The following is an 18208-nucleotide window of genomic DNA, read 5'->3' on the forward strand; positions in this document are numbered from 1 at the left end:
ACAATGTCACAAGTTACATGTGTTTCATAAATTACTAACTCACATCTTAGAATAAGAAACTTAAATGACAAGTATATATATATATATATATGCATGTATGTGTGAACTAATTAGTCATGTTAATTGCGTTAATAGTTTGAATTTAGATACCATTATTTATGACCTTATATTGCAGCATGTGAAGCAATAACGGACCTACAATCAGTCGAGGGTGTGTATTTGCACTTTTTTATTTTTTAAAATTCATCAAATTTATAAATAAAATCTTATATTTTTATATTTTATTTTATTTATATTTATATAATTAAATTCATTGATTTTATTTTTTATAATTTGTATTTACTTACTTAGGGTTTTGAATCCGCTGCTGATGTGAAGAATTAGTAATGAAGTTTCAAGGGATGCAAGTTGGAGCGAAATTGTTTCTAGTTTGTTACTATTTAATTAATTACTTTTTATAATTTATAGAGGAACAAAAGGCAGGGAATGTGATGGCAGATATTGTAAAAAAAATGGTGAGAATGCTGTCACAATTAATTAGCGTGGCAATGCGGATGCAGATATTATAAAAATTCTCCCACCTCTCAGCCAGGCTATTGTGTTCCCACCTGTTGACTCAACTACATCAATAACCATGCCGATATTTATTTTGTTTACTCAATGATATTTTTACGATGTCACAGGTTACATGTGTTCCATAAATTAATTACTAATATATTCTAATTCACATCTCAGATCAATAAACCTAAATTACTAGTTTATATGAATCAATCATCTTAAATGTTTGCGTTAATAATTCAAGTTTTGAAACCATTTGTGTCGCAGATGAATGATAGCTGGTTTATGTTATACATTGTTACAAATTCAACCAAAGTTTATTGATGCGTGACAGATGCATGTGGTGGAGTAATGCAGTTGCCAGATGGAGCTGATCCATTGTTTGTAGTTTGTTATTTAATTACTTATCTATATTGAGAGCAACAAATGCAGGGAATGAGATGTCATGAATTTTGATATTGTAAAATTAATATCGTGAGGATGCGGTGTCACAATATTAATTACTATAGCAATGCAATTTAAATAATTGGCCAAGAAGAAATTAGTAAGATCTAGGAGAGATAAAGCACCGAGATCACGTGAATTTCATCTGCGATGACAAGTAATTTGGGCATATAGATATGAGAGAAAAGAATGAGTGTCATGGAAATGGAAAGGACCTGAGACAATTGTTTAAAAAAGAGGAGAATTGGGATTATGAGAATGACTTTTCGACCTTTGTAAGAGACTCAACAATCCAACTTTTGTGATAGATGACGTGTAATTGCTTTTCTCATAGCGACATATATAAGTTGGGAACAATTATTGATCTAAGAATGAGATATTTGCCAACGAAGGCTGATTCACTTGAAAAGGATAAGACTTCATACAGGATTTGGGTTTTTGGGTGAACACTAATATCCTTCATAGGATACAAGGACTAATCTTGAAGTATATATTGATATCTAGAGTTATTTTTTTAAGGATCTTTTCATATACAAAATCTAAAATTAAACTTGTAAACACATGTTTAATTAAGAAATAAGATTATTTATCAATTATATTACATTATATATAATTTGTTTAGATAAATTTCTTTATAAATACTTCTAAAAGAAAAAAATAAAAAGAAAAGAATGAAAAAGTTTATTCATATGAGCTAACATTAACTCATGTATATGCCAAAAATAATTTTTTGAGAGACTAGATTTTTAAAACATTAATGTAAAGTATTATCAACTTTGTTAATGATTAATCTTCATTGAAAACTCATCTAGTCACTTTTAATGGGATAAAGAAAGCATAATTTTAACTTCTAGATAAGTTTATTTTATTTTTCATTTTTATTTTTTTCTTTTATAAGTGCTTATGGGAAAATTGTCCAAACAGAACATGTTGATAGGTATATGGGTTTTATTTATTCTTATGGTTAATGTGAGAATTCTATTAGCAGGTAATCAATAATATTTTGGATAAAGACTAGATCAGTCAAATAAAAATAAATTGGTGAACTAGCTCAATGTCTACTTTAAATAATATTTTGTGGATAGTTTAAATAAATAACAATACTAGCCTTGAGAAATTATGATAAAAATTAATCACAATATGGCAATGAAAAATAATAGATATATAATGTAGTTTTTGTCTTCAACTTTTATGTTCTGTTATTATAAAATAATTATCAATATATATTGTTTATATAACTTTTAAAATAGTTATTATTAAAAACAATAAACTTATCAATATCATTCACTTTCTTTTTGCAGGTTCTAACCTAAGTATTTTTAAATTCTTCCTCAGTTTAGAATTTGCTCGGATGAGAATATTGACCTCCAAAGTTTCACATGTTTTAATTAGACGCGGATCCTAATTAAAAAATAAATACAAGTTAAGATTGGTAAAAGTCCATGCACCAGAGTATTAAACCTTTTAATTTTGATAAAATGACCATCTGAAACTCAGTTTATATTTTACAATATGTCATGATTTTTTTAAGGAATATTTCATTAGTCCAAGTAATATTAGATTTGATTTCTTTAGGTAAGGTGTTGGATTATAATCTTATGGATGAAAAAATGTGATTAATAAAAAAATCCCCTACTAAAGATAATTGATTAAGTTTTGTGAAGAAAATTAATCATCGATAAAATTAATGAATATTACATATTAATAATATATTAAAAAATGATAAGAGAGAGCAAAATTTTTCTTATTATTCAATATGGGCTACTCTTTATATTTTATTCGAGAATAATAGTATATTTCATTTTTATTCCTTTTTATCAACTAGTCTATTGACTCTATTCTATTCGAGTTTCAATGTTTTCAAAAAGAAAAACGCGAATGTCATTGGATCAAAGATCCGTAACATTTTGGGCCATCTAAATGATCAGGTTTTTTACAACAAACTATATTTAGTGGCCCATGTTCTCGTTCATGTGAGCTACGCCTATTTGGCATCATTTTGAAAGGGTCCCGTGTAATTATTATACTGATAATAATATTTATAAATAATTTATTATAATTATTTTGTGTATGTAGATTAATTTAATTAAACTATAGGTTTGGATAATTTCGTTGTAAAATTATTTTTTTAATAAATTTTAGAAGTATAAATATGTTGGTGTGATATTTTATTTAATTTTAACATCATGGAACTCCCATTCTCTATACTTTGATTTTTTTTTATACTTTATACCAAAATATTTCCTTAATTTTGAGGGAATAATATTATAACATAATTTTAGTCAATCTATTAATGTTTTTTAGAGAACTAAATAAATAAAAAACATTTAAAAATTATAATGTTTAATATATTACAAAGTTAAAACAATATATTTGATAAAATATTTTTTAACTATAATAATTATGCTAATAAAATTTATTAGTATCATTATTATTTCTTATTTATAGATTTAATTATTTATCACATTTGATACGAATATATTTCAAAACTTTTATATTTGTGTTGAATGAGTTAGAGAGGGTATTGTAGTCTTTTTACATCAGTAAAACTTTTCTTCCAACTAGAAAAATTCAGATTTTCCCTTCTTTCATAAGAACTATTGGATAAAAAAAACACGAGTCAAAAGCATTCCTACAAAATAATGTTTCAATTTCAAATTCCTAGAAACTAAAATTTTCCATACCAAAAACCCATGTGTGTGTGTTTTTTTTAAGGAAAACACTCAGGTGTTTCCTAGTCACTTAAATTAGTGTTTTTTTTTTATTTGATTCATTATTGTTTTTATTCATGGTCATATAAATTAGTATGACTGAATGAGACAAAGTAAATTTAATGAAAAAAAAAACTTAAATTGACGTTTAGTTGTGTTTGAATTGTTAGAATTGGCAATTTTTTTTTTTATAGCAAGCATATTTGAATTTCCCATCCCTTAATGTCTACAATGAATTTCCTATTTTATGATTCACGAACATTCTATTTTATTCTTAAAACATATGACAGAAAGGATTTTTATTTTTATTTTATCTTTTTTAATTTAGTAAACTAGGAAGAGAATAGAGGGAAAATAAAAGGGCCGAAAATCTCCCTTTTTCTTTTTTTTTTCCCTTCTCGTTATTAATAATTAGAATTTAGAAAGGTTTGGAGGGAAGGAAAGTTGGCTATAATTTTTAGACTTTACTAACTAAATAGTTTAAATTTTTTATTTTAATTTCTGTAAAAAATTATTGTTTTAATTCTCTATCAATTTTTATTAGGGGATAATAATATATAATACATATTTTTCCTACGCCTCCTTGCAAACCAAATTAACAAAGAGATCACCTCCTCCTTTGCTATTAAACATAACCAAATAAAAACTTCTCTTGCCTATTGTGTTAACCTCTCAGACACAGTATAATATAAACAAATGAAGGATTGAATAAATAAATTAATTGATATGAGATTTTTTTAGTTTAATGAATGATTTCAAATTTAAGTGTTAGGTATGTAATTGCCTTAAATATTTAGAAAAAGAATTTTATTGTGTATTGTGATTTTATGTGATTCAAACTTGTCTCCAATGAGAAATATATATTTAAAATTTGAGATGTAAAAAAAAATTAAAAGAAATAAAGAATATAAATTTTGGATCTTATTTGCTATGGTAGTGGTGTAGCATTGTTATGTCAGTGTTAAGGCCTCTTGGTGGACCTGTATGGAATAATGATATGCATGACTTGCTGTTGCTTTAAAAATCTAGGAAAATGTAATTTGCTTTTGTGTTTGTGGGCTGAGTGGAAGTGCTTCATCACCGCACCAGTCCCCACCTCCTATAGTTCCAACCAAATTTTTCCTCTGTGAGAAATGACAAACGTAGTTACATAATCAATTATTCTCAGGTATCAATATTGCAGAGGAAGTTGGGCCCATTAGAAGCTAGTAATAATTTGGTTTTCCATTCTTCTCATCCAAGAAACTAATATCAATGTTCAATGATTCAAGAATGGATCATGATCCCTTCCGTTATAATTATGCCCCAAACTTCATAATGCATACTTCGTTCAAAGTACCATTCTTCCTTATTCACATATAAAGGACAAATTTATCCAATTACTCTAGCTAACTTGTTATGGCACTACACGCGTCGTCAGTGAATTTGTTAATCATTTATGACGGAAACTTTGGTATATTTCTGTAAAGAAAGATCCCATAATTTTTTAAATATTAATTGCTTCAACCTTCTAAAATGATTCCAAAAGCTGAGCATTTATTTATTCACCTATTTTTGTTTTTATATTTAAACCATTAAGATTAGAATTTTTCGGTGATTAATATAGGGACCTACCTCATATGTGCATGATAAGTTGCGTGTGCTATCCACTAATTAAGAACAATACAATATGCTTATTAATATGCCTTTGTGCTTTCCATTATAAGATCACCATTTGTCTTTCCATTATAAGATCACCATTTGTCAACAAGCAAGCAAGAAATTGAATTGTTTTAACTTTCAAAAATGATTATTATAATAATCATCGTAAAAAATAATTTCATTTCAACGATGTTATGTACAACGATGGTTTACAATTGTTGTTAAAAATATTTAATAATCGTCATAAAATGTTATTTTTCTAATAATGTCAGATTTATCTCCAGGTAGGTAGGTGTCATCAAATACATTGGTGATGCTGATACCCATCCTTCTTCTCTCTCAATAAGTAAATTCCAAGTATTGCATTTTATAAATCAATGTTAATAGTATATTACTATTAACTACATTTGGATTGTTAAATCTGTCATACTCGTTACTTGATCCTGGAGACTAGCTAGTTTGCCCAGTGTACGTGCGGCTTTGCTACCAAGTTCGAATGCTCATCATGACAACGAGTATTTAAAAGCATTATTGAGTTTCTTTTAAGTAGTGTAATTGTGTGTGTATGTCTACACATACACCCAATCGATTAATTAATTAATTAAAGATATAAAATAGGTTGGATGGTTAACTGAAAAAAGATTATGAATTCAATCCTTTATACTAATATAAAAAACTAACGATTAGTAACCAATTTGTCAATAAAATAAAAAAACCAAACAATGTATTCGAATATGACCTTACCAAGAAACTAGTAGTGCCAAACTTGTGTTAAACTGTTTATTCTATGAAATATTTTATTATTCAGAGCAAACTACGTTCCTCTCCTTTAAAAGATGTGAGTAAATTAAACTCCACCTTGAGATGAGACTATTTAACTTACCAGCGTAAAAGAATATTTATTATAATATTTTAATTAAAATGTACGCTAAAATATTTTAAAATTATATTTTATTTAATAATAATTTTTTAAGATACATTTGTATTTATTTAAAAAGTTGTACATTTAAGATACATATATTAATATTATATTTATTAATTTCAATAAATATATTAGATTTTGTAAATATAACATTTAGAGACATTATTAAAATTGATTATATATTATATTTATCAAATATAATAATTAATACTATATTAAGTATGTGTGTGTAAGTGTAATGTGTGTTAGAATAAAAAAAAAGATAGTTATATATAGCTAGTATATGTCGATATTAAATATCGAAAGATAAGAAATAACTTTAGAATCCAGTAAAAAAATATCTTTAGAATAACAAAATTTTAATTGATGGCTAAACTTTGTTCAATGACAAACTAAATTAATAATTGCAACTTGAAAAATCTATATGCTGTTTTACTAAATGATAATAAAATAAAAATGCTATAATAAATTTAAATATTTACATAAAAGTACCATAAAAATATGAGTTTCAAAGGTCTTTTAATACCTTAAATATTTATAACTCAGAAAAGACAATATAATTTAAAATCATGTACTATAACTTTATAAAACAAAATCAAATATCAAAGTTTGAGATAATCAATTTGTGACTAATTTTAGTCTCCTAAACTCCTCATAGTCTCGTTTATCTTTCAACAAAAATTTGACCAAATCAACCCAATCTAAGTTTGATTGTAAGTGGTAATACACATGTCCTATCCAGTCTGGCTAAAAAAACATTTAATTCAAACTCAAAATTGTCTTATAATTTTTTAAATCTTATCCATTTTACTACCTTTTCGTGGTATTTGATTGCTTAAGTTTGTGATAAGTGGTGTGCGAAAGTGACATTCATTTAATTATCTTAGCACAATAACATAGAAGTTGAGTAACAATAAGTATTATTAACATAAAAATATATCAGGGGATTATTTAAAAAATTAATATAAATAAAATAAAATATAAAGTCTTAAAAATTACAAATATATTTAAGTCTTAATTTAAAAATACATTGTTGTGATCGTCTGTTGACTTACACATGCTTATAGATTGATTGTTAGTTAACAATCGATCATTGCACTAACTGAATGCTGATCGACTCAAGACTTCAAGCCTCTTCGTACTTATGCACATGAGACTGGATGATTCTGTATCGTTATGATTGTCTATCGACCTACCCATGTTCGTAGTCTAATTGTTACTTAACGATCAATTACCACACCGGTCGTACATTGATTGATTGTATGTCGATTATCTTAAGACTTTCATCATATAACCCCATGTTTACTAATTTTCGTTTATCCCATAGGTCTTCCCATCATCCCTTAATGATCAGTCTTTGGATGATCAACCCGTATACCACTAATGGTCACCTTTGTAACCCCTTAGTGTAACACTGATTACCCAAGAAAATTTGTAATAGCATACCCATAATAGTGATTTATGTGAAATTAAGGGTGAAAGTAATCGTTGTTAGGCTAGAAGGGGAGACTATGTATATAAGAACCCCTACGATTGATCTAAGAAGACAGATTATATTGATCTCATTGAATGTTTTTGAGTTAAATCTCATAAATCATAGATGGGATTTAGTTTTTTTTTTTTTAAAAAAAGATTGTGATAATCCATTTCCAAAAGATGAATTGAAAACCCACATTTTATACGGTCTATATAGGTCCGGGATTATATTCTGAATTCGTATGTGTTTTCTTGTTCAGCTGCACCACTTGATGCAAAAGTGTGATACACCATAAAGAGCAAATTTTGAGTTTTTAACTTGAAAAAAAAACCGAAACAGCATTATAAAAAGCGTATCATATATATATATATATATATATATATATATATTATGTTATTGTGGCATTAAAATCAAGATAGTGCAAGAATGCTTGGGTCCATATCACGTGGAGATAAAATAAATCCATCAACTTGTATGAAGGATAACTGTTTCACAAAAATAAAGAGGCATTCCATAGTCATCAACATTTAATAAAAAATATATTTTATTGATCAATGCTAAATTATGATTATATATACTCATAAAAAACAAATATCATTATAAATCATCTTAATCGTAATCTTATATTAAATATTGTAAAATTTAAGTAATAACTAATATGAATTGAAAGTTACGTTAGACACTAACTAATGTGAGTCAAGTTGAGTAGATACTTTTAAAGATGCAAAACTCTTCTTTGTTTATTTTTTCAATTTATAAGTTTGAACTTAAAAACTTAAAAGAATGAAGTTCCTCTATGAATAGACTTTGACCAGAATAATTTTGTATCAAGTATCAACTCACCGAATGCTTTAGGCACATGCGAAAGTGAGATAAGATTGACAGAGCTTTTATGAAAGTTGAAGGTAGATGAAGGTTAGTAATAATTAAAACTATAGTAGAGGAAAACAGTGATAGTGAGTAGCTGCAAAATGCAAATCCTGCAGTTGAGTGGAGTGAGATTTAAAATGAATATTAGCGGACTATTGAATTATTTTAGAATAGTTTGATAATAACCACTTTCAATTTAATAATAAATTTTGAAATAAACCTAACGGATAAAAATGTATTTAATAATATAAGTCATAAGAAATAACTTTGATTTATACTGATGTAATCTATTTTTTTGGGTGAAATATACTGATGTAATCTGATTTGTCGTAAAAAATAAAAGGAAAAAGTCAAAAGTTAACATTTGTGGAAGAAAAACATAGAGGATTGAGATGGCAGTGGAGTGATAGATTACTTCCACAGTTTTTTTTAGAGACTTGCACACTATTCTTGTTGACATAACAAAACTTATTTATGTGTAAACATCTTTTATTTTCTTAAAATATAACTTTTTTTATTTAAATTTCCATTTTTAGTCTTTATATATATTAGTAAAAAAAACACTCTTAATCTTTTTATAGTTTTTTTAGGGATTTAAAATAAGTAAATTTTATAATTTATAAGGATCGAAAATAAAATAATAAATAAAATTCAAAACAAAAACCCTAAATTTATAAGAATGAAAAAAAAGATATTTATTTATTTAATTGAAAAAAAAAACACTTGGACCCCTTTCATTATCTTGTAATAAACTGTAAGGGAATGAGAGGGAGAGAGAAAGAGGAGGAAAAAAATTAAGTGGTCTACCCATAAATTGGTGGCATCCACCTCACTAGCCCATTTCATTTTATTTTTTGCTATTCTCTTAATATTTTTCTCCACTGAGAAACCTTCCTAAGTCTGAAGTAGAGTCAAGTAAATACGTTTGGACCTTATTCTCTTAAGACCGTTTGACTTGCCGGTTTTTAAGCCTGACTCATTTAACATGTGAGCAGTGTGAAGTGAATCCTTGTGAGTTTTTTATAACTTATTTTACAAAAACTTACACCGGTGTATTTTAGTAAAAATTTAAAAGCAAAAAGAATTACTTTAGCATTTACATTGGCAGTGTGTGTTAAATTATATTTCTATATGACTTAATGGTGGAAGGTGATATAAAATTTAAAAACAAAAATAATTACTTTAGCATTTACAAGCTTCTTTTGGATGGATTTATTCACGTGCTCAACTCTAATTTAAAGTGATAGCTTCCATAATCAACAATTTCAATCCCATGGTACAGTTTGTTCAGTTATTCAAACGGAATTTGGTTAAAATCTCTTGGTCTTAAATATAGAATATATGGTTTAGCACATTTTAATTTACATTTTCAATCATGTCAATAGACTAGGTAATTTTTGTGAATATACGTTTGTTAACAAAAATCGATTATACTTCATTATTTATTTTGATTCTTATAAAATAGTGTTTTTTTATACTAGTCCTTTAAAAGATTTTGTATAGATGAGAATTTAAAATTATACTTTATATAAAAAATTATACATGTCAATAAATTTGTCAGTATCATTGTTATATCATTAATGTTATTATTAGACCACACAAACTAAAACAAAAATAAAAATTAAAACAAAAATATTTAAAAAATTAAAATACCCATATTATATAGGAGTCAAAAGGTTATCTTAAGTCTTTTTATTATTGGCAGTTTTTCATTATTTAAGTTCTTGCTTTATGTTCACAAGCTTGAGAAGCATGACGAGGACGTGTAATTTCAAAAGATTAATACCTTCTCTAATCGTGACAATAAAAATCATCACAAGAAGATATAAGCTCCTCATTTTCAGTGCAAATAGAAAAATATTTCCTTCAAAATAAAAAAAGTTTCCAGAATTTTTTTGATTAGAAATTCATTCGCTGTAAAAACGTTTTGTAATTACACCATTGACTATTAACTTAAAGATGAAGATATTTACATGAAACCATGTAGCATGACAAAAAAAAAAAAACTTCTATAAACGGTGGAAGATGTTGTTGAAGAAATAAATTAAGGTGACGAATTGTCTTCTTGGTTTTTAAAAAGAAGCACGTCCCCACAAAATTTAGTGAGTGGCATTATAACAACATTCTATGATGCCATATTCCACTCTGCCTATCAAATTATCATGTTAATTTCTAGTTCATGAATAACACTCATCATTCGCATTCATCAACTTGACATCAGTAGAATTAATTCTCGAACCACCCAAGCAGGCCTGAATTCTAGCTATGTCCAATTAGAATCATTTGGTGTCTCATAGTTTAATTTAATGTTCACCTCCACTGAGTTTCCGAATGCGACCAATTTCGGGATCTTTCTAGAGAATTATGTACTCCAAATCGTGTTTGGACTAATCACATAAGCCGAAAAGTATATACGATATCATGATCTTAGTCAGTCTAATGTTACTAATGATCATATAACATAATCAAGCTTTATGTTATAGAATTTCAGGTGAACTTTTTCCCAGATCAACTATACAGTCTATATTTACCAAATCTAAACGATTAATCAAGTGAAATTAAGAGGTTTTTTAGAGCAATGTTATTGTAGATCGACCATACCACCTTAATATGTGGTCTATGATGGAGAATATTAAATCCTTAGATTATTATAGATAAATCAAGATTTGAGTTTTTCAAAATTAGTGCTTCCATGCAATTAAGACACCATAAAAAGTGAGTGAATCTATATACAAAATGTACTTTTGGCACTCAAGTTAATAATAATCTTACCAAGGGAATATATATATTAAGTGCTTGTACACACACACACACACACATATATATATATATATATATATATATATATATATATATATATATATTCACAATGCCTGGGAGGCTGGGACCGAGACCCAAATTCTGTCTTGAGCAATTATATTTTGTATACACACGCACTGGGACCCAAGTCCTCCCTTGAGTAATTATATATTGTTTTGGTATAGCAACATGAAAATTTTACTCCTGTCTATGATTCACTGTTCATGTGTGCAGTTAATTTTTCTATAACTAGAAAGCCGTCGACCAACATTTATGATTTCAAATAGTCTTAATGTTTAGGCATGTGAAATTTATTATACGGATTGAGCTCAAGCTAATATGTAATAAACAAGGATATATTTACTTAGGAAGTAGGGGGCTTAGCCCCCTAACTTTTTTTTTTAATTTTTTTAAATGTTTAATATGTATGTAGGATAGTTATATATTAATTAACTTTCTTAGTATAAATTAGTCAACTTATAATTAGGAGTGAAGGATTTATTTTCTTTAATTGTTTTAAAAACTACATAATTAGAAAATATTTGTTTGAAATTTGATACTTATATATTTATTAAATGAATTTTACATGGTTGGAGGGGAGGAGAGGGAAATAAAAGGAAACAAAATTCCTCCACATTCAAGTTTTACTCCCCACCAATATTAGAGGAATTTGGTGGGAAAAAGATTTCAAACATTATATATATATATATATATATATATATAATACCTAAAATATCCTTCATTAAACAATTCAATATTACCAAAGTATTAAAATAAATAAATTTTTAAAATTTTCATCCTTTTCTTATATATGAATCAACCAAGAAAAATACTATCTCCTCTCTGGTTCATTAAATTCTCCCCCTTCTTATCTCTTAATCAAACAAATGTCTAATTAAATTTCCTCTCCTCCCCTCTTTTAAACCAATAAGTCCCTTAACCTTTATATTGGTCCCTCTTAATCTATGGCTATTTTTTTATACAAAATTAGTTAAAAAATTAGTTGAAAGTTAAAAAATTAATTTATTAAATCATAAATGTCTAATAGAACTAACTAGTGAAGAAATTGAAAAGATTAAAATGATAGAAAAATAATAAAATCATGATTTATTTAAAAAAAGAATTAGGAAATTGATAAATATATTTAAAATAAAGAAGAAAGAAAATATAAGAAAATTAAAACTAGCACATTAAAAAATATTAGTTGAAGTGGTATTAAAAAAAAAATTAAACTATTAAAAAACTTATTTACTAAACACTCAAACAAAAATTTTAACTAATAAAAAAATTTAAAACTAATTAAAATATTTTAGATAGCATAACCTCCTGTAACAAATTCCACCAAATGTTACTTTATGTACCTTAATATTATCTTCGGCCTTCTCCTTTCCAATTTGTAATACAATTCAACAGCGAGATATGTGGCCTAGTTGATAAATTAAATTTCGTGCGAGCAGATTTTCTAATACAATTCAGATACCATCAACATTTGAGTGGCATAGGTGTAAAACACAGTATACTAACTAGTGCAATACAACTTTTCCACTTATATTTCTCTTAAAAAAAAAGTGAACCAAATCAAATGGAAAGCATTCCTACAATTACAAATGCCAAATTCGAAACAAACATTTTCTTCTGTTTTTGATCTATTTACCCCCTAACTTAGCGGGGCACATCTGACACCTATAAAGTTTAAATCGATCCAGTCCGTAGCATCCTAAGGGCTTTTATACCAAACAACAGATAAAACAACTGATAATAATTTGTCTTTTTTAATTGTGGTCCAGATTTGAATTTTTATTAATTTTTGGATATAAAATAAATTATATTAAAAAAAAATTTGTCTTATGTGATGGAGGTTCCTCCAGTCAAGATTAGTCTCGGCTTGGACGAAGATAACTTTATTCCAATGTCATGTTATAAAAAAATCATAAGGGCTTGTATTCTATTTTATTTAATTTATTTTTATTCAGGTTGTGACTTATTTATTTTCCCGAAATGGAATTGAACAGCCTAAAGTGGACCGACATAATCGTAAATCCTGGATCCTCTTATTTTTATTTCTCAAACGGTGTTGGCTGCTGGACACCAAGCCAACATTTGGTATTTATATAGTACAATACCAGTGACAACTTTTAATCTGAATTATTAACAATAGCTTCTGGGATTTTCACTTTGAAGTATAAAGTTGATGGGATCCCTCCTTAATTGAAGAGGTTCTAAAAAATTTTAAAGCTTTTTAAAGAAATGTAAATTTTTTTAGAATGTCTTAGAAAACTTTAGAGTAGTGTAAATTCTCTAGAAATTTGTGAAAGAGTATAAAAATCTCTAAAATATTTTGGAGATATATGGAATCTTATGAAAGAGTATGAAAAAATATGAAAGTGAATAAAAAAGTGCACCCTAGAGAATTAATCTCCACTCTAAAATACAAGTAATCTCCACTCTTCATTGTGAAGACGGAGTAGTAGACATAAGGGTAAGAACTTTTATTTTTAACCATCCAAGACAAGAGTAAATTTACTTCTGAGAGGGTGAGAAAGCTAGAAAGTTAGAGAGGATCTTTAAGAGAGAGAAATAAATAGTTTGAAAAATCTCTATCCTCAAAATTGAACCACTGTGAATCAATTTTGTAAACACAAACCTTTAATTATTAAGTGTCTATTTTAACTTCACGAAAATTAGTCGAACAACATCACAATGATTTCTTCATATTCTCCACTTTTAAAGTTTGATTTGTCTACTTCAACTTTCTCCTATTGGAAAACCTGGGCCTCCTCTTTTCTAAAGTCAAGAAGCGCAATCAACTGATCAAATTATATAAGAAAACACCAAGTTGTTTCCTAAAGTCGTTTCTCTCCACCCATTCATGTTATGAGATTCATTCTATAATTCTATACCTTTTTACTAAATGTACATTAATTATTTTCAACTAAATATAACTCAGTTCACTCTAAACTCACCTTACCATTTTTTTTCCCGAAACTCATTTTAGTATTTTACACAAATATTATCAAATATTACTTTCATTCTATTAATTTTAAAAATATCTTTCAATTAATTGAGATTTTATTTCTAATGACTTTTTTTTTTTAATTTCGTATATTAAGTTTTAAACAAAAAAAATTAAAAATTACTCTTTAATTTTAATTAATAAAATTAAATGATTTTTATCAACTTTTCAAATTAATGTACTAGTATTTGTTAAACTGATCATGAATCTAAAATAGTAAATTTGTTACATGAAACACTCCCCATGGCAACCCTATGATGGTAATGATTAAGCAGTCGGTGATGCTGGTGCAAATAAAAGCAATCCGGAAAAGTTACATTGAAAGATTGATCTTTTCCCCTTCCCATGATTATAATTAGGTTAGAATATATTTTTAACAAATTTAAAATATGTTATTTTTTCTCTCAAAGTAACGTTTATACATATCAATTTATGTGTATGATTTTTTTCACATTAATTATATATATAATTGATATAAAAAATATTATATTTACATTAGTTATACGAATGATTAATATAAAAAATCGTTATCATCATCGTAAATTTGGATTTATTTAAACATATGTATGAAAAAAATACATTTAAAAATAAATTATAAATATTTTTATATTTAAAATACAAAAAACATATTATTTTTATATGTCCTTGTAATAGGTGGCATCACCATCTAGATCATTGCCCATAGCAAATGATGAATGTGCATGCGTGCACCACATGAACTGTGGATATGCAAGCTTAATTGCTTATTATAAAAATACACCTCATAGAATGTGAATAGTGAGAAAACCACATATAAATACCACTAGTACCAACATAGGTCTCCGTAAGTCTATCAAGTGAAGAATTAAAGTTAGAATAATATTCCCTACAATTAGCAGAAAAAATGGTTCAGCAAGAAATCCGAAGGGGTCCCTGGACAGAACAGGAGGACTACAAATTGGTGTATTTTGTTGGCATGTTCGGAGATCGTAGATGGGACTTTATAGCAAAGGTATCAGGTTTGAAGGTGGAGGGAGACTGTAAATAAAATAGGTATGAATATTTGGACATGCTAAGTTATACTATGAAGCACCCTTTAACCACCTCACTTTGTTGTAGGTTTGAATAGAACAGGTAAGAGTTGCAGATTACGGTGGGTTAATTACCTCCACCCCGATCTCAAACGAGGGAAGCTCACACCCCAAGAACAACACCTCGTCATGGACCTTCATTCCAAATGGGGAAATAGGTTTGAGAACCATGCAGAAATTAAACTATAAGCTAGCTACCTGCTGATCATCACTCATATTTTTAATTACTCTTTTCCTACCCTATATATAGTACTATTAATTAGTTCTTCGTCTTATTTAATTTTTTATTATTTGTGAAAATCTAATACAGCGCTCAATCAATCAAGTTAGACTCTGTAGACACCTTATTTTGTTAATTAGTTACTTCGAATTTTGTTGCTTAATTACTTTGATGATCCCTTGCAGATGGTCAAGAATTGCTCGCAAGCTACCAGGGCGCACTGACAATGAGATTAAGAATTATTGGAGGACTCACATGAGAAAGAAAAAGGCTCTGGAGAAAAAGCATGCATCAGCATCAGCATCATCACCTGTTTCTTCTAGTTGTCAATCTTCACTATCTTCAAACAACCATGTTGTGGATTCACATGCTTCCAAAGAGAGCTTTTATGACACAGGTGGATATGATGACATGATGATGGGGTTAATTGGTGGTGAAAAGGGGTACTCTATGGATGATATATGGAAAGATATTGTTTTGTCAGGAGAAGAGAACAGCATTTATAACAACAATAATCTGCAACCTGTGTATGAAGAAGGGCATAGTGAAGAGGGCTGCAACTTCTCTTGTCCTCCACCAATGATGATTATGCCTTCTCCACCATCATGGGATCAGTACAACATTTCTTCTCAACCCCTCTGGGTGATGGATGAAGAAGAAAGTAACAAGATGTTATTCCCTACACTAAGTGACCAATATTTTTCTCACTATGAACAAGGGAACGAATTTCTGACCGGCTAATTAGGAGATTCTTTTTTTTCTTTCTCTTTTCAATTATCAATATTTTGTTCTTATGTGTGCCATCTGTCACAATAAGAAGGCTTAAGTCTTAACCTGTACAGCATAGTATCTTTGAGCTTTCGCCATGGTCCTCCTCCATAGTGTGACACAGCTGTAATCGATCTCAAATGTCACTGTAGTCTATGTCAATGTGTTTGTGGTTTTACTTTAAAGAAAAATCCAATGGGGAGTGGTCATGTTATGAATTATGTAAAATACTATACATCAAGCACTTGTGCAAATTTAAGTTTTAATCTGATTTCGATGCCTAGCTATCAATTATAGCACTTTCATTTCAATTATATTATATTAATATCAGCCACTAGCTACTAATGCGTGAATAATCTATACACACCTTTCCAATCAGAACCGTATAAGATGCACGACACGCTGCAGATAGAGCAGAAGTCAACTTTGCGCATTAATAAACTTATGGTTCAAGTTTACTAAGGGAAAATAATTTTGCACCTAGATTTTCGGTTATATTTTCCAGTTTACTTGATTATACAGGTGTTATTGACTTATTGGAGCTTGCTGATTTTGTTTGATGAGAGTGATTTGTAATAATATCCTATGTTTCGTTACTATTTTTCCTAAGAGAAATTGTTGGGGCAACACTTAAGTGTGCCAACTTTAGGCCACACGATTAAAAGGAGCTGAATTTTATTGGGCTGGGAATACTCCAAATTGTTTTGGATGAATTGTGCAGAAGCTAGAAATCAAAACGTGAGAAATTAGCTGGGAGCAATTTTAAGGGTTAATTGACTAACTGTCCATGATATGTTATGCACCCAGATATGTTATGCAGAAGTTAGTGCATGTTCCTCAAATATAGAAAGTATAAACAGGAGAATTACAAATGTAAAATGGGTCTTCAATCATTAATACAAAATCTTTCCATCCATTTATTTTTCTCTTGCAAATTTATTTACAATCCTGTCAGTTACAATATTTTTATCAGTCGTTTACAATCTTTGGTTTACATTTCAGTCATTTACAAGAATAAAAATCCTTTCTATATAGAAGAATTGTCTAAAGGGAGTCACTGAATTGGTTATTAGTCGTTTCATGTGACTGATCCATCTGTATTCCTAACCAACAAATTAATGGTTTTTAAAAAATATTTTTCTAAAAAAACTCATAAATAAATATCATTTATCAGATATAATCTATACCAAACACACTTCTAATTATAAAAGCCATTAATTAGGCCACCAGTGGTCACATAAGCTTTTTATGGCAACTTTTTTCATAAATAAAAACTAATAATATAAAAGAAATGTATTGGGGAAACAATTTTTCATAAAACAACACGTGGCAAAACTTTTTTAAAAGCAGTCTAAAAACTTATATATTATAAATTATGGATTTGAAGTTTAATTATATTAATTATTTAGAACCAAGACGTAAAGTTTTTCTTTTTCTTTTTCCAGTCCTGACTTAAATAGTCTACTTTCAGTACTTTGATTAAACTTGAAAATTAGATTAATGAAGATGCACTCTAAGCTGAACTGGACACCACTTATCACGATTTTTTTTGTTAAAATTGACCTAACAGTAACAGTTTTTTAATTATCGTGGCAAATAGGAGCACTTACGTATCATATGATAAAAAATTACTAGTAACAATCAAACCTAAACATTAATGATAAGAGTGCTTCAATTCTTTATAATGAAATTCCATCCACCTGATATAAGACTAT

General features: G+C 27.9%; 1 protein-coding gene across 3 annotated transcripts; it reads left to right on the forward strand.

Annotated features, from left to right (window-relative positions):
* Positions 1 to 15217: 15217 nt before the first annotated feature.
* Positions 15218 to 16778, forward strand: MYB145 (MYB transcription factor MYB145). Of its 3 annotated transcripts, none has more exons than XM_006592145.4 (3): positions 15218 to 15454; positions 15534 to 15663; positions 15911 to 16759. In XM_006592145.4, exons 1-3 carry the CDS (start codon positions 15319 to 15321, stop codon positions 16464 to 16466), a joined length of 822 nt encoding a protein of 273 aa, XP_006592208.1. In that variant the 5' UTR covers positions 15218 to 15318; the 3' UTR covers positions 16467 to 16759. The 3 variants fall into 3 exon arrangements, with proteins under 3 accessions (XP_006592208.1, NP_001341817.1, NP_001341816.1); NM_001354888.1 differs by having other exon boundaries at positions 15227 to 15467; positions 15911 to 16778; NM_001354887.1 differs by having other exon boundaries at positions 15227 to 15467; positions 15534 to 16778.
* The last annotated feature ends 1430 nt before the right edge of the window (positions 16779 to 18208 follow it).

This window comes from Glycine max, chromosome 12 (genome assembly GCF_000004515.6).
Source record: "Glycine max cultivar Williams 82 chromosome 12, Glycine_max_v4.0, whole genome shotgun sequence".
Taxonomy (NCBI): Eukaryota; Viridiplantae; Streptophyta; class Magnoliopsida; order Fabales; family Fabaceae; genus Glycine; species Glycine max.